This window comes from Glycine max, chromosome 12 (assembly GCF_000004515.6).
Source record: "Glycine max cultivar Williams 82 chromosome 12, Glycine_max_v4.0, whole genome shotgun sequence".
NCBI classification, from domain to species: Eukaryota; Viridiplantae; Streptophyta; class Magnoliopsida; order Fabales; family Fabaceae; genus Glycine; species Glycine max.
In genome coordinates this window covers 1,517,394-1,540,506 of record NC_038248.2, presented here as the reverse complement: position 1 = coordinate 1,540,506, position 23,113 = coordinate 1,517,394, and the positions used below count along the sequence as shown (strand labels likewise).

The following is a 23,113-nucleotide window of genomic DNA, read 5'->3' as shown; positions in this document are numbered from 1 at the left end:
AAGGTTTAATTATTTTTTTTATTTTTGTAGTTGTACCAATTTTTTCCTTTAGTCTTTATAGTTTAAAATCTCATTTTGATCCTTTTAGTTACAATTTTTTTAATTGTTATGGTCCTCGTTTCCAGTTGCATAACATAATTTATATCCTAATCTTTTAAAATCATTACAAAACTAGAATAGACAGTTTCTAAAATCACTCTAAATTTGGTAAAAAAATAAAAATAAAAACAACAGCCATGACACTTTAATATATTGCATATTTATGGCTCTAGGCAAAATGCCAATCGTTGGCCGTACGAATGTGGCCTAATACTAGAATTTATTTTATAAACAAAAACTCTGACAGTATTGGTTGGACTTTTGTAGATGAACATTGGTTGGAATACTAACTCGCAAGTGCTAAGTTGAATTTTTATGAACTCTTTCTACACAAGCCCAACTGTGCTTTGGTAATTACAATCTTTGTAGTGGTATAAGTTAATTTCGTCTGTACATCTCAATATCAACGTGTGTCAGTAAAATTTACATATCTAAAAAAACCAGCCCTCACTCAACCAACCATAATGCAAAATTTTCAAGCTTCTTTTTCATGTGCTGGGTTTATCAGCCAAGCTAAAAACACCAACTCCTCGCTCAAAGTCGTGGTCAGCTGTAAATGACAATTATATAGAATGCAAGCATGTTTGTTGTCTTTCTCTTTCCAAGAGAAATTCTACCTCCCAAAGTAACTGGAAGCATTGACTAGCCATTCAGCCAAGCTTCTCCAACTGCTATGTCATCATAAGCGGAATTGTGTACCTCTTGGATCTCTTCTAACTCGAAGGATTGAAGCCGCGTAACAGCTGGATCAAAATGCAGTACTGAACTTACCATAGTGCGTAAATTCAGAAGGCCAAATGCAGCGGATAACTTAAAAGGCACCATCTAACTAGGCCACATTTAAATACTCAAACAGCAATCCAGATCCTCACGGGATTAACATTCCATGCAGATTTTATTATTTCCTGCTCGATCGGCCAGGTTCATAACCTCGAAAAGACGAATTACCATATGATCTATTAACTTCTCTCCACTGTCTCCTGTTGCTTTGTTCAAATGGGTAATACTGGGCATCCACACTATTTTTACCTATAGGTCCATGGCGTCTCTTTTGGGAATTCCTCATTTCTTCTTCTGCATCATAACGTGCCCGCTGCATAAATGGAATAATAATCAAATGGTTACGCAGCATAATATGCTTAAAGCTTAAGAAATTAAAACGACTTCCCAGAATTATGGTTGTTTTTCTACATTATGGAAGAAAATGCATACTTACTAACACTGCAAGAAGTAGTAAACGTACTAGCACTTAAAATTCCTGCTGCTTTACCAAAGGATTCTTTGGTAAATGTTGAAGCAAAGCAGTTTTTTCTTTCTTTCTAGGTTTGTGAGATTTTCTCATCTATCCTTTGTAAATGGAGAAGCAAAGCAGTCTTTCTTTTTTAATTGTTATTTTTCTAGGCTTGTAAGATTTTGTTATCTATCAGTATCACTGTTATTGATACACATTTATTATTTGGCAATTTTACAGCTTTAGTACATTAAACCAATCACATTAAGAAAAAATATCAAATCAAACTGTTTTTCTATTTTTATCCAGCATCATGTCAGCGTAAACAATTTGGTAATTAAAAAAAATTTGAAGCAATTTGGTATTAGTAACCAAGAAAGGAAACCCATCAAAATTTCCACCTAAGGAAAGGAACTTATCTAATTCCTAGATGCTAGGTATATGCCATTGGTAGCTGTTACTTGCCTTATTTTAAGACAAAGGAACTTCTCATATAACATGTCAAGTGTCAAAAACAAATCCTTATTCCACTAGGTGGGATTGACTACATGGATTAATTGACACAATTCCACAAAAAAACAAACTTTTAGTTAAACTATATAGAGCAAGCCTCTCAGCAACATTTACTGGTTGAAAATATACAAAATACCTTGGCAGGGTCTGACAGCACGGCATATGCCTCCCCAATTATTTTGAAAAGCTGATCAACATCCCCGTGTACTTCTTCAGCAATAACCTTCCATATCTGATCATCTCCATTGTCATTTTTGGTCAAAGACTGGCCAGCCTACAGAATAAGATAAAATGTTAACTGAGTGATTACTGACTAGTATGAGCATCAAACGATGTGCCCAATTAAACAACCTTGTCTGGGTGGTGTCTAAGTGCAGCTTTCCGATAGGCCTTCTTGATTTCAGATATCGAAACAGATGGTTCAACTCCCCTGTCATCATAATGTCAGTTAGCTGATAGCCTTAAATGAATGATAATATTTCCCTACATTAGGAACATAAGTTTAGCTGGCATTATGTTTTCTGTCATACTTGAAACACCACTTACACACAGAATGATGACAATTGTAACAAAAGTTATATATTAGGTACAAATTATTCTACATGAAATTTGGCAAATCCATTCTTCTATATACACCTATATTTTGTCAGGATTCAGGAAACACCATTGCTATCTATCTATCCTCATTTAGTTGAAAATCATAAAATGAAATTTATTTATTTTCTGATCCTGGATATTGACAATTGGATCTCTGAAGTTCTTCCATACGAAGAGGGTAGATTTAATCTTCCCTATAAGTCCAAAATTTACCCATTTCATCCCAGTAAATGGAACGATATATCTCACAGCTTTGACTAGAAAAACATGCAAAAGTAGAAGGGATGGTGCCTTTAAGGAAGGTGATTTGGGCTACTAGAAAAAAGGGGTTTATTAATCTATTATCTATTATCAATGATAAGATAAAGAAATGTTGATCATTAGTAAAGAGCTTACAAAATGAGGTACATATCAAGAGGGATCTCCTTTCTGGCTTCCTCTTCCATTTCCAAAAGACGAACACGATTTTGTTTCAAATCATTTGTATAATTAATTGATTTATCAGATATTCCAAGCTGATTGGCATTGTCCTCCACCCCCTTACTGAGAAGAGAGAGAAGCCTCCTAAGATCACTGGCTGCTTGGGCATAATCTCTGATCATCTCAAACAGAGTTGCACGTCTAGAAAGTGCCTGGAAGAGTATGAAAACATTTTTCTCATACTATCATATAAATAATCCTAAATAAACAATTCCTTGAATAACATGTAATAACAGATATATCTGAAAATGCAAAACACTAATACACGTTACTACTCTATAACAGAACATAACACACACTTAAGGGGTGTTTGGTAGGAGAGAAGTTTTTGGTTTTCCGGAAATTATAGGTTGGGAAACTTAGTTTCTCATGTTTAGTATGCATTTTAAAAAAAGAACATTCCTGAGAAAGGATGTTTTCCGGAAATGTTTTTAATCAGTTTCCCATGAAAACTTTTCCATGGGGGAGGTGAGAATGTTACTTTTCTGATTATAATTTTTCTTATACTAAAGTAAAAATATGATTTTATTCTTTATTAAATTATATAATGTGGTAAATAATTAAAATATTTGGTAAAAATATGCGTAACTTTTTTATTCATAGGAAACTTATCTAAAGATTTTCAATGACAAATCAAAAAAATTTTATTCATTCACAGGAAACATGATTCCTAGAATTCATGATTCCCGGACATGAAAAAACTTCTCTCCTACCAAACGCCCCCTAAGACTATTACTCTCTGACAGAACTAAACACAATAGGAAGCACATTCAGGCTATCTAATAATCTAATTTAATTATACAACTACAACAGAACACATACAGAAGATCTCCAGATAGGAAATTTGTAATGCAGCTTTTGAATTGCTTCATTTTCTCTTCTGTGGGTTAAACATCCAAAATTATCATTATTGGTGGCCCACTTCAAATAGTTCAGCTTTTGTGTTCATCTTTGGATGTAAAGAATAGGAAACAACAAATATGTTAAATGCTACAGGTTTTTAACTGTTTAATCCCCATGGGTTATCCAGGAAAAAGGAGTCTAATTATATTAAATTTTAGATTTATGTTTGGGTTATTGGTTATACTACTGTAGCCTGGGCAGCAATTTTATATTATAAATTTTTGTTTTTGTATCTTTTACTCAATTTTTATTCAAGTTAGTTTAATCCCCATGGGTTATGAATTATGATCCAGGAAAAGAGGAGGTTAATTATATTAAATGTTGGATTTCTATTGGGGTTATTGATTATACTGCTGTAGTCTGGGCAGCAATTTTATATCATAAATTTGTGTTTTTATATCTTTTACTTAATTTTTATTCAAGTTAGTTTAGGTCTTTAGGATGGATAGCATTTGATCTTTCTATGCATTAGGATTAGTTTTCTGTTAGGATTTCTAAGCTATAAAAAAGGGTAAAAATATAATGGCTGCAACAAGGATACCTCAAATTCTTCCTGAATCCTGATAACAAAAGTTTTCTTCTACTTGTCAAAGAGAATAAAGCTCTGTATTGGCTGTGGACCAGATCTTTTCACTACTTAACCCATTCCTTCTCCCTGAATTTCTCATGTGCTATAATTTAACCTAAGTGTTTTTATCCTATATCAGGTTAACCCCATCTGATTCAATTATAACATCGAAAAAAAATGAAGTTATGGTTGAAGAGAGAAACCTTCAAATAATTTCCATCAAGAGCTATAGCTAGACTGCAATCTGCAATAGCATCAGTTATTTGACCTAAAGCTTTATACGCAGCAGCACGATTACAATAACAGACAGCTGCAAATGGACGAGACTCCACATTACATGACAAAGCAGATGTATAGTATTCAACAGCTTCTGCATGCCTTCCAGCCTGAAATGCTGCATTCCCTGCAGTCTACATATGAATAGATTTACACCAATCCTAATCAAAAGCAATTTTCATGTTACAGGAAAAGGACAGAATGAATTAAACTAACAAAAACTTCTTAGAATACAAAACAAAACAAAACAAAAGAAGAGGATGAATTATCAAGATAAAAGGAAATTAGGGAAGTATCAGTGTGTGTGATGGATATTCAGATGGGCTTGCACAAGGTGTAGGTGTACTAGAGTTGTGTCAATTCACATTCAACAGTATATGAACATAAATACGCACACAAGAAGCCTATGGATCTGTCTGTGGCTCTGTGATTTTAAAAAAAAGGCAAAAAATATCAAATAAAACAGTTTTAGTGTTTTCCTCAAAACCTAAAAAAAGCTTTTTAAAAAAATTGATGATGTCATAAAAGCACTTTTTTATCTGAGGCTTATCCAAGTGCACCCTAAACCAACCTAGTGTCTTGGTGAATCCCATTCTATAATATGGAGCAGTTTTTACCCCCTTGAATATATTTCTACAAATAAAAACGAGCATGTGCATAAGGACTGTCACCTAGAGCAACAGCAAGCACATTCAGTAGAACTGCAGAAATAAATGATTGTGGATAAAAATATTTACACTGCTAATCCAAAAATTAATTTTAAAAGTCAGTTGAAAACTCAAAATTTTCAATAAGACTGTATATTAGAAACAAAATAATATACTCAAGTAAAACAGCTAAAATAACAATTAGCTCCCAGGAATCAAGGTAAAAAAAGTAGAGTTACTTTGAAACAGTTGAAATGTTCTAGGAATCAAGTTATTTAACAGACGATAATAATATAAATAATCAACATAAAGATATAATGAAACACAGCATAAGCTAACCTTATGATGCAAGGGCTCACGTATGATGGCAGCAAGAGGTGTGAGTGAATCCAAAACCTTGCTTCCACTCCTGCAGGAACAGAATTTAAGCTGATGATAAAAATTAAAAAGGATCATAGCTGTCAAATATTCACATTTCACATTGCCCTTTTCATTTCTGTTTACACTTGAGGAGGGGCAGACTAGGGTGAACAAGTCAGTGGTTAGTAATACGTACTTGTTTATGGCAGACACCTTTTCCTCTTGTTGCTCCAGCAAAGAAAGACCCTCTTCAAATTTTCCTAGGTGAATGTATGCTTTAAGCATCATTGAGCATCGCCATATTCTGAAGTAGAAACCTTTTGAGAGTTGTGAATTATCAAGATCCGTGACTTTGCAACCAGCATCCAAAGGACAGGCATTCTTTTCAGCAGAATCAAGGGTCTTGTCACACAGTTGAATCACCTCCTCATATCTACAAAGCTGATGTGGAGCAAAAGTTATCCAACACAGACATAATTGGTATAAATTATTGCACCAAAAATAGACAAATGCTGAATTTTGAGATAGTCATAAATCATAATTTAAGCTTTAGTTAAATTCCAACATATTATAAGAAAGAGGCACTAACCATTAGGAGAGCCTCTGCTTTCATTTCAAGCAATTTTTCAGAGTATGAACTTATTATTAACGCCTCATTAATATGTTCTAATGCTCTCTCTGCATAAGAGGCTGTTCTTCTTTGCAAAAGCTGAGCAGAATGATTGATGACATCTGATACTTTCTGTCATATCCATTAAAAACACTAATCAGTTCAGAAAGTTGGGGGTAGACCTTCACATCAACCCACTCAAAAAATTATAAATTCAAAAACATTAGGATCTTGTTAAGGAAAATGGAGAGGAAATACAAAAAGTAGCAATCCATAAAGCAGCAAAATTTTATTTAACAAAACAATGGCAACATACAATTTCTCTTTACCTATTTATTTCTACACATCACTTATAAAAAAATATTTTAACATTTAAATTCCTTTTGGGTCTCTGCATGAAAAAGTTTGTAAACATGTTCCTTGACAAACAAATATTTTCGAAAACGTCCCTGCCATTTTCTCACATGATAACATTGTTAGAGAAAAGAATCTGACATGGCTAACGAATTTCTGACATGACTTATGATATGAGATAAAGCTTTACACATTTTTGCATTTTAATCCCTATACATAACACATTTTCTCATTTTGGTCCCCATATGAAAAAATCTTTTAAATTAGTCACTACACATAACAAAACATAATGTGAAGGCAAAAATAAGGACAATGCAATAAAACAAAAACAATCCATTACAATTATACATAAAAATTCTGAGCAAGTTTTACCATGGGTTTTGGCCTATATGAAGAAGTACAACTAAAGAGAGACCCTCCACTACTCCCTCCAAGAAAAAAAAAATCAATGGATTTGGCCATCGAAAGTCAGTCTACATTCACTCCTTCTTTCTGATCACCCATAATGAGAAAACCCTTACCCAACTCTCAAACACCATCTTGTCACAATCTCCATAGAGCACCTCAAGCTACAACGACCTTGTTCAAAGTCAGTATACTAGCTTTTGGGTGTGGGTGTGAAAGCCATTAATTTTTCTGTGTGTGTTGGAGAGAGTAGTGAAAGCTCTCTTTTGTTCTACTCCTTCATTTTATTAGCCAAAACTCTTGAAATTTGCTCAGACTTTTGATACCCAATGATTGTATCTTGTTTTTTGTATTGTTGCATTGTGCTTTTTATTTGCCTTCACATTGTGATATGTATAGGGAATAATTTAAAAAGTTTTTTTCATATAGGGACCAAAATGAAAAGATGTGTTATATATATGGAACGAAATAAAAGTAAATGTGTTAAGTTTTCTCACCCGTTAGAAACCATGTCAGAAATTTGTTAACCGCGTCGGACTTGCTCAAAATGTTATAACATTAGATAATGACAGGGACCATTCAAAAAATATTTTTTTCAAGGGACTCATGTACAAACTACATTTATGTAGCACCCAATTACCCAAATAAAAAAAGGGTTTCGTATAGGGATCAAAAAGCTATTAACCCTCCACAAAATAATTCTAATTATAAAAGCATATATCAGATACATGTTTCAAGAAATAAGAGTAGACAAATTGCCCAACAAATTATATCATCAGTAAGCCCCAAAATCCAATGTTGAAACAAATATTAAAAACAAAAACTTATACTGAAAATTGATTAAATGTACTTTAAACCCTTGAAAGTTTTCCTGTAGAAGGGCAATGATATAATACAATGACAAACCAGTTCAGTACTTCAGTGTAACAGGCTTCTAATTACAACTCATTGCATGTGTAGCCTGTAGCTAATTAAAAATCATTAACCAAAAGGAAAAGCTAATAATCAAAGCCATCACAGTATATTTAGTTGTCTGCCAAAACCATAATATAAATAATCAAACCTGTGCCTTTTGTAAGCCATCAGAGGCTTCCACAGCAATTTTTCGATCCACACAAACATTAGTTCCTGATTGCAAGCACCTTTTAAAATATTGTGATGCACCTTCAACTTCCCCCAGAGCAAGGTAACAACTTAAAACAAGAATGAAAACAAAAGGACTTAAGGGATACAATCATCTATCTTGATAATTTTAGACTTGAGGCACAAGTATGCATGTTGCTAACCACTTACATATTTCGTGTTATTAATAAAACGTATATCCAAATTTTAAATAACAATCAGGCATTAGATGCTAAACCATAAACACTGCCGTTGGGTTTTGAGAAACATCTTCTATTTTCACTTTTGATTACAAAAAAGCTACCTTGATTTAACTTGTTTCCGGTTTTCAATAATTTGTATAGGAATCAATAAAAATAACTTTATATTGTTTTATAAATAGGAAACAAAGTGAAAACAATGACATTTTGTAGTTGAAAGTGAAAACAATATGACATTTTGTAATTAAAAGTGAAAATACAAAATGAAAATAAAAAACATTTTCTGAAACCAAATGACCTGCAATTTCACATTTTCACAGGGGTGTTCTCTCGTTAGATCCATTCTTTTTTACATCAAGAATCATTACTCCCAGTCTCCCACTAGTATTATATATCCTAAGGTTTCATTCATCCTACATGAAACTTAAAATTCATACAACTTAAATCATTGCGCACAAAGGGAGTAAGAAGAAACAATGGAAACTTACTTTGCAGCTCTAAGTTGCACCTTGAGGAAATTTTGATCTATTTCAGCAGCCATCTTACAATCTTCTAGTGCATCTCTCATCCTACCAAGAGACATGTGTGTGGCAGCAAGGTTGCTATAACATAGCAGCAAAGCCCTGAGACAGCTACGAGATGCTTCTTTAGATATACAACTAAGTCCTTGTTTGTAACAATTCTCAGCCGTAGACAGATCCCCCTTTTTATAGGCTTGGTTTCCTCTGATATAGAGCATATTCAGTATTTTGAATAATGGTTGCAATGTTGGTAAGGTACTATGTCAAAATCAAAGGAACCATTTCAAAGTACTTTGCAAAATACATTTGTGTGTTTGCAATAAACATCGGTATATCGTATTTCGATGTACAAATCAGAAGGAATGGTAAAAAGTCAGGCCTTGTATCCAGAATAACAAAAATGCGTGCATTACGTGCAAGTGACTGCAAATATAGAAATGAAACTATAAAAAATATATACTCACCGGAGCCTCCACCGTTCACAGGCTTCCTCAGCCTCCTTTATCTCCTTCTCCTGATTCTCATCAGAATCACTTGTTTTGGGCGGAGGAGAGGATACTTTGGGTTTTAAACTTTGCCCTGGTGTGAAAAGAGATGAAGTCCCAGAAAATGGAGAAAATGCCACTGAAGTTGATGAATAAGGAACCTTTATGTTTGGTGTGTAGTTGTAAGAATCGTGACCAACATTTTTCTTTTTGTGAAGACGTTTTGGGCTACATGATTGAGCTTCAGTCGAAGAAGCAGCAGCAAATGTGAAGCCAGACCCATTTACATTTCTTGAACTCAAAGCACTTTCAAGATGCAACATTCTATCACTATCATGGGCTCCAGTTTCTGCTGATACACCAGTCACATCACTAGTTATGTCCACTTCATCATTGGCAGACTTAAAGCTTTCAGTTTCAACCCCGGAAATTGACTCGTCCTTTGGGTCTTCAACACAACTATTTTCACGCATTTGATCCTCTGAACTTTCCTCCTTTGTGTCTCTGTGTGCAACATCACCCCCATTTATATCCAAGCTCTTTGCCGCGGCAATTAGATCTTCATCAATGGGATCAATAAAAGATGTTGGTTCTGAATCATTAACAATATTGTTGTTATCAACACTAAATGACTCATTGGATGCCAAAGAATCTTCCCTCGATCTTTCATTTTCAGACAGCTTTTCCTGATACGGTGACACATCCATTGGTGAACCCTGTGGTTCGTCCTGGGGAACACTTTCTTTCAAAACAAAACCCTGTCCATACCACGGCTGGGCCGAGCTATAATGCTTCTGCTTTTCTCTACTTTTATTTATTCTCACTTTACTCCCTTTTTCCTTAAGTTTTCCTTCTTTGCCAATTTTTGGTTGAGGAGTGTTAAACTCAACAAAAGATGAACTTGAAATATCTTGTTTACCAGTAAACACAAATTCCTCCCTCTTGCCAACTCCAGCAGGCTGAAAGAACACAGAAGCAGAAGCCGAAGCCGAAGCAGCAACTTGAGCGCCACCACTTGCAACTCTTGGGTGGATTCCCTCCACAAAAGGATTACACAAGTTCGGTTCAACACAATCCTCCTTCTCTTTAACTAGGTTTAACATCTCCAATTTCCTCAACAAATCTGCTGCTTCCGTTTCACGATTTCGAAACGTTGTCACATTTTCCAAACTAGGTTTAACATCAACTGCACTCTTGTGGACATTACTACCAATAGCGTCATTCACATTCAGATTCTTCAATTGATATATAACTTCGTGTGCTGAGTTCTCAGCAACTGCAGCATTACTACCTCCTCCTTCTTTAATGCTTAATTTCTTCATCAGCTCATTCCGTAGGTCCGATTCGTTCGATTCGTTATCGGTTACAATCTTCAAGTTGTTGATCTGTTCAGAGACCGAGTTTTCATCAACACGTGAAGAAGCATTAGTGGCAAAGGCGAACTCACCTTTGGCGTCGAAACCCTCACCGATTTTGAGATCCCTGAACGGATCGCCGATTAGTGAAGCGAAATCGGTGGTGGCGAATGCGGCATTGGTGGCGGCAGCACCGTGGCGGAATGGATTGAAGGCGGGGGCGTTGTTGGGCTTGCGGACCTTCACGAATCTGGGCCGGGACAGGCCCGAAACGGAAGGGGTACTGAACGTGAAACTTGAGGTCGAGGTCGTCGCGGTTGCGTTTGCGTTTGCGTTCGCGTTCGCGTTTGGATTCGAAAACCTGTTAATATCGTCACTGGCGTTTTCCATGGTTTTGGATTTTTGTTTCAAGAATCCGAATCGAAGGAGAGAGGGTGTTGCTGCCCTACTATTGTGACGGAGCAAGACGCCGGGGACGCGTGGGAATCATCGGAGTTGTGATTGAATCGACTATTCTTCAGGTTTCGGCAATCATTGCAAACCAACGCAACAAAACATGTCTGGTCTAAAAGCAAAATTAAATGCAACTAATAATAAGGGATTTTCCTTTTAGTTTTACTTTTTAACATCTAAGAAAAGCGTCTTCTCTAATTCTATTCAATAAAAGTATAAAGCCTTAGTCATAATATATATAATATGACTAATTATGACGATTTTACTCTTAAATTACTTTTTAAATTTTAAATTTTTCTTCTAACTTACATTAACTTCCTATTACTTTTATATTATTAATTTTTTTATTCTATTATTTTTATTAATTACATTTAACTTCTATTATTTCATTATTTTAAAAAATTAGAGAGACATTTTACCCTACTATATATAAAATCTTTGTCGTCTTTATATTAATATATAGGAAGGGGTTAAGCCCCTACCAAAAAGAATAAAATGAAACCCATGGAAAAAACTAACAATAGCTACATCAACGAACATCTTTAAAGAAGCAAAGGAAGGCATCCAATCAAACACAAAAATATCATCCAAGCCTAAGCCATACTTCATGAAACCATCTATCGCTTGGTTGGCTTCTCTAAGGAGACTACCTTCTCAGGGATAAAAACAAGAAGATGAGCGCATTCCTGCGTCGAGGAACAACTATTTTGAATAAGGTTAATGACAAACTTCGAATTAGGTTCGATGATGAAATCAACAAATCCCCCGACAGCCACAAGAATGATACCAATTCCAATAGCCCAAAGCTCTACATGATTGATAAAGCAGTTATCAATTATGGCTGAGAAAGCGAAAATGATAAGCATCAAAAACAAGGGCAGGAAAGCCGAAATGGCCTAAAGAAGGGAGATATGCTCACGCATGTCAAGAGCAAGCCACAACAAAAATTATGCGCCAATTTCTTGCAACCTGGATTCTTGATCCGCTTAAGTTCTTTGAAATACACTCAGACATGTTTCACCAATATTTTTATTAGGTTAAAGTTTACTTTTAGTTTATTATGTTTTAATATATTTAACTTTGAAAGTTTATTTTGATTTTTTAAGTTTTTGAAAGATATTATTGATCCTTTTTATGATTTTCCTTAAAAATATTAGTATTTCATTAACTTTTAAATTTTGAAATAATTAATTAAAATAATCACAACTAAAAATCGTCAATTTTTTATTTTATTTCAAAAACTATAAATTCTAAAGAAAACCCACATTCCCCTTATTCATCTTTTTCGGGGTGTCTCTTATGTAGTTCTCGCTTACATCTTACATCCTAAGTGGAGTTGGAGTGTCTCCTTTTCTTGGTTGCAAATAATAATCCTTTGAACCACAATCTAAGTTGTCACCAATTATGGAGGATAAGAAAACATCCCTGATGGGAGAAATTGAGCATGAGGACACAACTCTCGAGGAGGACGTGAGCCCTAACACAAGTAAGTGGCAGAATCACGATTGAATGATGGTCCCAGTGGTGGAGATCTACCTGTACCAACAAGGAAGGGCACTATGGCGGTGTTCAAATTGACACTAGAAGGGTGGAAGATATCCTCGAGAAGTATAAGTAAAGTTGGTCTTTGCGTTTAATCGAGCAAGGATGTGTGGCATTTCGGTCTGATTCAATCCAAAAAATGGAAGGTCGGTTTTGATGTATATGGATGGGGTTTTTGTTTACCTCGATGGATCTTGAAAATATTCGTTCTTACAACATGGGTAAATATGGGGTGTCTCCTCCTTTGATTATTAGTGGTTGCAAATTTAGGTCCAGGTGGTGGTGGGATGGTCCAGTGGTGGGTTTGGGGTTGATGGCGATGCGCAAATGATGTTATGATGGTGTAATGGATGTGGTTTGAAGAAGAAGATGAATAGGGAAAGGGTGGGGTTTTTTTAGTGGTTTAATACTATAACTAGGAAATAATTCAAGTTTTACGCTAAAAGTAATCTAATATTAGAATATATAAGTGAGAGACAACCCTCACCCATTGAGTTAGCTTTTAGAGTTGAGTTACGTCTCTCACATAATACACTCTAACATGGTATTCCGTTGTGACACACACCCATCATTTATTGTTCACGCATCAAGTCAAAGAAATGTTTGACGTGAAGGGATGTGTTAGAAATAATTGAGTTAACTTTTAAGGTTGAGTTAGACCTCTCACATTATACACTCTAACAATAACTTATGAAAAAAAATAAAGATAATGATGCTTATTTTAAATTAATTATTTTAAAATTCAAAACTTAACAAAATACTAATATTTTTAATAAAAATTGAAAAAAAAAAGATTAAAATGAAAATTTTAAAATTTAATGCACAATCAAATAACACTAAAACATAATTAATTCAACTTTTTATCAAACATCTAATATACAAGATTCCTAAAATATCTTTAATGGGATTTTTGAATTCAAAAACCTCTTTTCACCAAATCTATCACAAGCTCTAGAGATTTCCAACATGAAGAATGAGTTCATTCTCAAGAATTGTCTTCCTTTCAAAAAATATGTTTTTTAACATCTCTCTTCTTAACCAATTAATAAAATATACTTAAGGATGTATTGTGCAACCTATAAAAGTAACTCAAGAATTCAAAGTAAGATTTAGAGAAAAAAAATTATTGGTAAAAATGTTCTCACAATTTTGAGTAACAACATAAGACCCATAAAAAATTGTCCAAGAATTAAAAATTGATTCTATCGGTAAAAATGTTCTCACAACTTTGAGATAGGAGAATATTTTGCTTTCAAAAAAAAAAACTGATTTGTGGCTATATATAGGAACGTTTCGGTCACGTTAGGCTGAATGGATAACATAACGGACTTTACATAAATAATTAAAATAATTAAAATATCTAGTAATTTAAAATAATATGGAAATTTATGGCAATTTATCTAAAAGATTTACATAACGAACGTTTCTGTATATATAAAAGATTTAGCATCATTTATGGCAATTTATCTAGTAATTTAAAATAATTAAAATATCAAAAGAACGTTATAAATAATATGTAAAGTCTGATTATATTTTGTAATATTCAATTTACATAAATAATATCTCTCTGTATAAATGTTAACAAATCCCACTCATTTATTTGCTTCCTAAGGCCTTTACTCTCTCGCATTCACTTTCATAATTTGTTTTGAATATCGTCTGAGTGGTAAATTTCATTCTCCTAATATGTATTAGGTATATCTTTTTGTAATTTTAAATTTTAATACCAAATTATTAATCAAATGATTTACCAATCAATAATGGAATATTAGAAACCAATTATATATATATATATATATAATATTATAAATTTAAATATGCTCCTAACATGTCTTTATCATCTTATACTTTTGATTTCAACTCAAAAGTTTAAATTATTTTTTTTTATCTATTTTAATTTATCATTTTTAACATTTACTTTTAACTTAAATTTAAATGTTTTTTAAAAATAAATTAACAAATGACCAAGATTGTGCTGAAGGTCACGATTTCACCAAATATTATTTTAAACACCGTTAACGTTAAGGATCAGGTCATCTTTATTTTGATTTAATTAACATATCATTATTTTGTTATTTTGTGTAATTAATCAATCTTATTTTGTTATATCAAATGTAGATTTACTATGAAGTTAGTATGTCATTTGCTGTGAGATGGAAAGATGAAAATTTTCATAAGGTTATCTGTAACCAAGATTTAGACAAATCAGCCATTGTAGCATGGTGGATAACATTAAGAGATTTTTATCACCTGATCCATCAAGTGTCGTTAACTCATTATGGTAAAAGTGTATTCTTTCTCATCATATTTAAGATAAATAGCTTACCAAAACCATTCTCAAAATGACATTCATCATATCATCAAGTATCAAATTCTGTCATTTCTAAATTATATTTCACTTCGCACAAAGTTACCTTTAAAAATTAATTTAAATATAACTTTTGAAATAACTGTTATAAAATTGAATAATATTTCAATACATGACAATTCATAATTATTATCAATACATGACAATTCATAATCATTGCATAATAAGGTAAAACACTTCCACACTTATAACAAGGAAAAAAAAGCTATGTAAAAAAAACCACTTCTAAACTTTCAATTCATTCTAATTAAATTCATATTCTTTCTGGTAATATGTGTTCGATCTACAAAAGAATTTTTTTTTAATTGTTTAATAAAAAGTAGTTCGTCTGGTAAAGACTCTGAGTCTATAGGTACTATAGTTTCTACAAAATGGTTCTTTTTTTCTAGCCGCCATGAATTAGTTCATACTGTTTTTATAACAGAAATTAAAAATTGGTGATAATGGACTAGTGACGTGTGTACGTGCATTTGAGTGTGAAGGAGCCAGCTGGGAGGAATTTCGTAAAATATTTAGAAGTCCCAAACAAGTGGGCAACAAACTTCTGAGTTCTGACCCTTCCAATTAATACGAATCTAGACATATACGAGTCATTTTAATTAGTTGAATTGCCCTTCCTGTAAGGCAAGCTGACTAGTATGCAGAAATGACCTTAATTATCAATTAAGGCCATCAATATAATTATGAATATTCGCCAAAATTAGCGGTTGGATTTTGTTGGAATTCAACAGCAAATTTTGAACACTCAATAACTGATTGACTGGGCTAAAAGTCTTTGTTGTAGAAGCACTACCGTGCCATACCATGCATATTTTCCGGTTCTGTATGCTTATAAATAGAGGTTGGCTTAAGGGTAAAAGATATAGGAGTTGTGTTAAGATTTGGCATAATACATTGATTTGTTTCTTAAAAACAACACTGCAATGTCTGCCATATTTCTGCTTGTTGGAATGCTATCGTCCATTACAGGTCTATATTTCTCTCCCTTCCTAAGTAACGCAACTTTTTTTCCTCCCTTTTGCTCCTTAGTATGTTATACAACTAGCTACTTGAGCAGGCCTATAGATTGCAATAATCATATTAATTTGTTTAGTTATTTTTATTGGATATATTTACATTCTATCGAGATTATATCAAATATTCTGACAAATTATTACTTTATATAACACATTAATTATTTCAATTTTTTTTACAACCATATACGAGAGATAGTAAGATAAGAGAGGGAAGTCAGAATTAAGAGGGTCATGATAGAAACAGATAGAGAGAAAATAATAGCATAAAATATTATAAAAAAACTTATATATTATAAAGATAAATTTCTCATCAATAAAAAACTTTTATCAATTAGGTAAAATACAAGGAATATTTCAGCTTTAACATAAGGGGTATTCAAGGTTGGTTTAAGTTGGATTTAACTAAATCTTTTATTCAATTCGTTCAAAATTATATTGGTTGAGTTGAATTTATGTGATTTTGTTGTTAAATTTAAACTGAATCAATCTAGTCACAAATAAATTGACTTGGGTTGAGTAAGTCAGGTCTAAGCTTTTATAGTTATTTTAAGTGTCCTAAAGAATAATTTTTTTTCTTACCAATTTTTACATATTCTATAGTTAATTATTGTATATTTAATTAAAAATAAATGCACATTCTAAAGATATTGAATTTTATCAACGTTGCATACTTGTACTAAACAATAAATTAATATTTGTAATTTAAAATATATGTATATATAAATAATAAATTAAAAAAAAATGTCAGCACAACATATTGAGTTCACGAGTTCAAAAATAAAAATTATTACTCAATTTGGTATATGAACGAGTTTGGACGAATTGCATTAAATTTGACCTAAACATTCAAAATCTAAATCTATACTCGTAATTAAACACCGGCCCATACTTTTACATCTGTAGCTTACAACAATTTCTTTTTATAAATGATGATTTATATGATGTCATTTGTAGTTTTTTATTAAGGATTTCATGATGTCGTTTTAAGTATTTCATAATATATAGACTTGTTATGTGTGTGTCACCACACAAACATACATTTTTTTAAAAAAAAAACCTTAAGGACTTTGATGATGTGGTTTTAAGTATTCTTTAACATGTATGTATCCAAAAAAATATTTTCTTATAAACATGCAAACTTATTTTTTTTAGTGTAATTTAAAATCTTGTAATAGTGTGTGTGACCATATAAATCATAGATTGATGGTGAAAATTAAAAGTTAGTTAGAAGCTATATGACCATTTAAAAAAAACATGCACATTTTTTTTTACAGCATGCACAATTTTTTAATCACTCAAATACAATGATCTACCTTTATAATTTTCATTTTTTACAATAATTCTTATTCGATTTTCTCCACAGTCACGCACAGCTATAAGTTGCCAAAACTCTTGTGTCATCAATTAACTTTTTAATCATGTCTACAAAATTGGGTGTGTAATGAGAAAATATTTGATTATAATAGTCAAAATTAAATGTTATCATTTAACCATTTAAAAAATTGCATGTCTTAAAAAAGGTTGTATTGTAATCTTTGACCTCACAATACGATCAATATTAATTATCTATTTTACTTTCACGAGAGAAGCTCCCTCGATCTGTTAATATATGCGATACACATAACCTTATCATATATTTTATTCCTTGAAATATTAATGACTTTATCATCTCAGAATGACTTAACTATTACTTAAATATATTATGCAGTTGCACAATCCATAGGAGTTTGCTATGGAGTGATTGGTGATAATCTACCATCAAGGCAAGAAGTTGTGGACTTATATAAAACAAATGGCATTGGTAGAATGCGTATATACTACCCAGATGAAGAAGCACTCCAAGCCCTTAGAGGTTCAGGCATTGAGTTGATTATGGACGTGGCTAAGGAAACCCTTCAATCATTGACAGACTCCAATGCTGCTACAGATTGGGTCAATAAATATGTTACACCTTACTCGCAAGACGTCAATTTCAAGTACATCGCTGTTGGAAATGAAATTCATCCCAATACCAATGAGGCACAATATATTCTATCTGCCATGACCAACATTCAGAATGCAATTTCATCAGCAAATTTACAAATTAAGGTGTCAACAGCTATAGACTCTACTTTGATTACTAACTCTTACCCTCCCAATGATGGCGTTTTCACTAGCGATGCGGAGCCATACATAAAACCCATAATCAACTTCCTAGTGAGCAATGGGGCCCCACTTCTTGCCAACGTGTACCCTTACTTTGCTTATGCAAATGATCAAAGCATTCCTCTTGCCTATGCTCTTTTTACCCAACAAGGAAACAACGACGTTGGGTACCAAAACCTCTTTGATGCTATGTTGGATTCAATATATGCTGCTTTGGAGAAAGTGGGAGCGTCCAATTTGCAGATAGTGGTTTCTGAGAGTGGGTGGCCATCTGAAGGTGGAGCTGGAGCCTCAATTGATAATGCAGGCACTTACTATGCTAATTTGATTCGTCATGCCTCGAGTGGGAATGGAACTCCAAAGAGGCCTGGTGAGTCTATAGAGACTTACTTGTTCGCCATGTTTGACGAAAACCAGAAGCAAGGTGCTGATACTGAGCGTCATTTTGGTCTCTTCAATCCTGATAAATCACCTAAATACCAACTTAGTTTCAACTAATTGAAACTAACAGAAATATATATATATATATATATGCTCCTATATCTATTTACTTTGAATAAGTGTGTCAAGTATATATGCACATCTGTAAAACGCTTATTTATGCCCTAAATGACAAATATATAAGAAGTGTCATAATTTAGTTTGTGATATTTTTTTTTACTTACTTTGTTTAAATAAATACAAACCAAATTTCTGTTGGATGATTGTTATCATAAGGAGAAAAGAATAAGAATCACTGTTTAATATCATTAGTACAACAAAGCTTATCTTTTTAGTGATTCTTTACTTATTATCGTTAAAATAGAAGTTTGTATCATCTTAAACTTAATTATTTTTTTAAGATGACAAACAACCAATAATAAATAATGTTTCCCTATAAAAATAATCCTATATATTATAATATCATAGTAAAATATGAATAATTATTCCTCAACATATAAAAAATATTTCTAACCATTCTTAAAGTTAGTCAAACACATTTTTATAATATATCCAGACATAATATTTTCATGTTTTATTTTCAAGAATAATATTTTTAGAACTAAAAAATTATTCATTAAACAAACACATTCTTAATAGTATTTATAATAAAAATATTGGAGCAGTTGTGATTTTTAATAAATTTTTCTAATGTGTGCGTGACAATCAATCTCCATAAATCTATATTGGTAAACAATGTTCGTCTGATTATGTTTTCGTTTGAAGGGGGAACAGCCCCTCTTAGTCTCATTTCTTGAACCAGAAAATACAAGCAAGATGCAGAGAAATAATAAATCTATGTTGGAATGTCATATTAATTTTTATAAAAATATTTATTTATTTTATTATTTAAAATATTATTCTCTTATGAATAATTTATCCCGTACGTGCAGAACATAAGAATATGCACTACTAGTTAATCATTTATACACATTGCTCGTCAGATTATGTTTTCATGTCAAGGGGAATCATCCCTCTTAGTCTCATTTCTTGAAACAGAAAATACAAGCAAGATGGAGAAACAATAGTTAACTTTAATTTATATTCATATATTTGATTAAATATATCCGAAACTAATAATGTTTATAGCTAGGCTTAATAATTTGAGATTTACTACTTTGATTCCCTTAATTTCTCAGCTAGCATTGCATTGTATTCCTCTCTCAGGCTGTTATATTTATTGCTTAGGGTATTGAAACCTCCCATTTGCTCCTCCGTGACTTCTTTCTTTTTCTTTTCCAAGCGGTTCTTTGTCAATTCAATCTGTCTCTTGAGCTCTTGAATTTTTAAATTTTTCTCTTCATGCTCTCTCTGCAAGGCTTCCAACTCTGACTCTGTCGTTCCTAATAATTAAATTTCCAATTAACACAACACATTTGTCAACAGAGACACAGAACATTTTTTTTATTTATTTCACGGCACACGTGGACATACATACACACAACATGTCATGCTAAAATGATACCCTTATTACAAGACGATCTCCATTTAATATTACATTGAAAATGCACAATAAAATTTGTCTAATTTTTGTGCGATAAAATAAGAAGAGAAAAGAAAATACTACAAAATAAGATTATTAATGTGGTTATAGAAAAAAAATTATTAAAAAATATCATATGAATAAATGGTATTTGGCCAATCACAAATCTTGCTTTATATTTTTTATTTCATGGAAGAAAATATATCTTAAACAAATGCTATAGCCTATAGGTCAATGACAAAGCCATACAAAATGCCACCACAAGAAACCATAGAGTAAAAATATTGTACTGTACTAGATTATTTGTTAGTTTGAGTGCGTGTGTGTGAGTCAACATATATATAAAAAATAATCTTATAAATATAAAATTTCAAAAGAAATTAATACCTGTAGCTGTACTATTCGATATACCACCTTCCATTGCTTCCATGCTGCTGCTGCTGTTGTTCCACATATTAGAACATTGACTTCAATGTATATGTGTTGTCATTATTCTATATTGAATTAGGGTGGGGGTGGCTACCACCGACCAACAATATAGGAATGCACCCAACTCATATGTAAAAAAAAGTGATTTTATCGTTGAGCTTGTATTTAATATTATTATTCTTAAAACATTTTTTTATTTAATTTTATTTTTATTTTTAATGATTTTTCTATTCATGATATAAGTTTTAATGAAAAGTATTTTAAAATTAATCTTATTTTTTACTTAAAATTTAAAAATTAAATAATATCAATTAACTTTCTTAATTAACTTAAAATTAATTATTTTTTTGTTTATATAAGGTAGAAGAGACTATAAGTGTATCACTAAATATAATGTTGGGTTTAATTACTCATTTGTGTTTATAGTTTCTATCTTTTAGTCTTTTATAATTTTAAAGTGATTTTTTAAATTTTTTATAATTTATATTTTAATTTTTTTTAAAAAAAATTAAAAGAGAGTTAAAATCTAAAAAAAAAATTACTTCTAAACTATAAATTATAAGAATTAAAAAGTCCGTGAAACTAAAGAGAGGAACCGAATAATTTAACCTAAATGTTGTAACTTGAAACCCTTTAACTCTGCCTGCAAGTCATACATAGTCAAAGACTAATGTTTGTTGAACAAGCAAATATAAAAAGAAATGATGTGTCGCATGTACACTGAGACGCGTGTACCCTCGCTTGTACTTTTTTCAACTTTCTCTTTCACGTGGAGACGAACCCACCCAGAATGTTTTTTCAAGAGATCACAAGGACAGAACGAAGAACAATGGGAACAAAAATCACAGAAAAAGGAACAAGGATAAAACATGAGCTGCACCAGCGTGAGTTCTGTATTACTTTTTATTGATCCATCACTTACATGCATAAATGGTCTAATTCATTTCTTTTTATTTCTTTTCTTTCCAAAAAAAAGAGTTTTTTGAGATTTTGGACAACCATTTTCCTCTCTAAGATGAAGATAGATCCTCTCTAAGATGAAGATAGATACCAGAAATTAATCCCGGAAGAAAGAGATTTTAGTGAACGCAGTATTAACCATCAAATCGAATACAACAACATTAACTTTGGGAAATTATCTAACTATGAAAATGAATGAAGCAGTAAAATGAATCACGCCAAGAAGCAGATAAACTAGTTGTACCTTTATACTTTGGTTTCCAAGGAGTACTCTTCAGTAGTTCACACACACACACACAAACACTAAATGAGTAGTATTTGTTTCTCTGTTGCACCTGCACCAAAATCTGCTTGTAAGTAACCCATGGTTTTTGCAACTATATATAAAACTACTATAAAGCACAAACCTTTAACTCCTTATCTTCAAGTGCTGACCCACCAACTTTTCACACTCTTTCATTTATTTCTATGAAACAAGGTTGCATTGCATAGCATTTTTTTATTTATAAAGGGGCTTTGAATGATAGGTGTGGTGGTGGAGGCACATGACTTGCAGGTATCTAGCCAGCAACGTCACCATTTTCTGGATGGCCATCATTTGGACCACCTTCCTTTCAAGGAAACTAAATCTGCAACATTAAGTAAAGTACAGGGGTTTGCTGAACCATTGATGCGAAACTTTTCTGTTTGCTTCCTAACCATGGGAATCGGATTATCTGGCTCTGTGGAGTGTGCTTACTTACAAAAAGCCAAATTTTCTAGTCACCCATCTTTGTCTACTTTGACTTTGCAAAAAATAGAGGCCTGACGCGCCCACATTGGGAGGTACAAAGGGAAAAAGAATCAATCCTTTTGTTTCGTTTGCACCGATCTTAGTGTAATGAGTAAAGTAAGTTCAATGGGGCATATTATTTCGGGTTTTGTTGGTATAATCAAATTGGTTGGTTTGACTGGTTGGTTTGTCAAATAATATAGCCTAACACAACATAACTTTGGGAAATTATAACCTCACCGTTCTAATAAGGCTCGAGGGCAATTCTTTTCTTTGGTAAAAGAATATTCATTGCATGTAAAGAAGTGATGCTTGGAGAAGCAAAAACCAGTGTAATGCTTGTTACTTCAGCTTAACTTCGATGAGGGTAGTTGGGATTCAATTTTCAATATCAAACAAAATTAATTAGACTATCCCGTTTCCAACACGCCTCAGTTTTTACCCATGCTATCGGCGTTTCGTTTGTCTCCTTTAACTAAAAAGTAAAAACGGTCATCTAATTGATTTTTATTTTATAGCCTTTTTTATTCTTTATTTTATTGTCTATATATACACATACGAGTACTGGTATAAGATACTCCTAAATGGTTAAAAAATCAAGAAATACAAAAATATTAAAAATGTATTTTTTTTACTGGGTTAAAAAATGTATTGATAAAGTTAAACTCATAGTTTGCAATATTTTATTTTACTTTTTTAAACAGTTGCCCCTTCATAAGTTGATTATTTTTCAATTGAC

At 32.4% G+C, this 23,113-nt stretch overlaps 2 protein-coding genes and 1 long non-coding RNA gene across 3 annotated transcripts; 1 reads left to right on the top strand and 2 right to left on the bottom strand.

Annotated features, from left to right (window-relative positions):
* Positions 1–400: 400 nt before the first annotated feature.
* Positions 401–11,359, bottom strand: LOC100790770 (uncharacterized). The gene is made up of 11 exons (XM_003540570.5): positions 9,351–11,359; positions 8,854–9,090; positions 8,107–8,236; positions 6,264–6,416; positions 5,871–6,115; positions 5,654–5,723; positions 4,595–4,801; positions 2,837–3,072; positions 2,195–2,273; positions 1,980–2,117; positions 401–1,192 (listed from the first exon to the last, which is right to left on the bottom strand). The coding sequence occupies exons 1-11, from the start codon at positions 11,114–11,116 to the stop codon at positions 998–1,000; spliced, it is 3,456 nt and encodes a 1,151-aa protein (XP_003540618.1). The 5' UTR covers positions 11,117–11,359; the 3' UTR covers positions 401–997.
* Positions 11,360–15,971: 4,612 nt separating this feature from the next.
* On the top strand, positions 15,972–18,898 carry LOC100775292 (glucan endo-1,3-beta-glucosidase). The gene is made up of 2 exons (NM_001369058.1): positions 15,972–16,058; positions 17,814–18,898. The coding sequence occupies exons 1-2, from the start codon at positions 16,013–16,015 to the stop codon at positions 18,746–18,748; spliced, it is 981 nt and encodes a 326-aa protein (NP_001355987.1). The 5' UTR covers positions 15,972–16,012; the 3' UTR covers positions 18,749–18,898.
* Positions 18,899–19,758: 860 nt separating this feature from the next.
* Positions 19,759–22,525, bottom strand: LOC100815941 (uncharacterized). Its single transcript, XR_417019.4, has 4 exons — positions 22,010–22,525; positions 21,847–21,937; positions 20,601–20,653; positions 19,759–20,073 (listed from the first exon to the last, which is right to left on the bottom strand). It is a non-coding gene; the product is annotated as an uncharacterized lncRNA (long non-coding RNA).
* Positions 22,526–23,113: the final 588 nt, after the last annotated feature.

Bases quoted from the DNA above. Each gene is read 5' to 3' on its own strand.
- LOC100775292 (NM_001369058.1), top strand. From the start codon at position 16,013: ATGTCTGCCATATTTCTGCTTGTTGGAATGCTATCGTCCATTACAG. The intron at 16,059-17,813 runs GTCTATATTTCT...TATATTATGCAG, and splicing joins AATGCTATCGTCCATTACAG to TTGCACAATCCATAGGAGTT.
- LOC100790770 (XM_003540570.5), bottom strand. From the start codon at position 11,116: ATGGAAAACGCCAGTGACGATATTAACAGGTTTTCGAATCCAAACGCG. The intron at 5,724-5,870 runs GTACGTATTACT...CTGTTCCTGCAG, and splicing joins AAGGTGTCTGCCATAAACAA to GAGTGGAAGCAAGGTTTTGG. The intron at 3,073-4,594 runs GTTTCTCTCTTC...ATACTCTTCCAG, and splicing joins TTGATGGAAATTATTTGAAG to GCACTTTCTAGACGTGCAAC.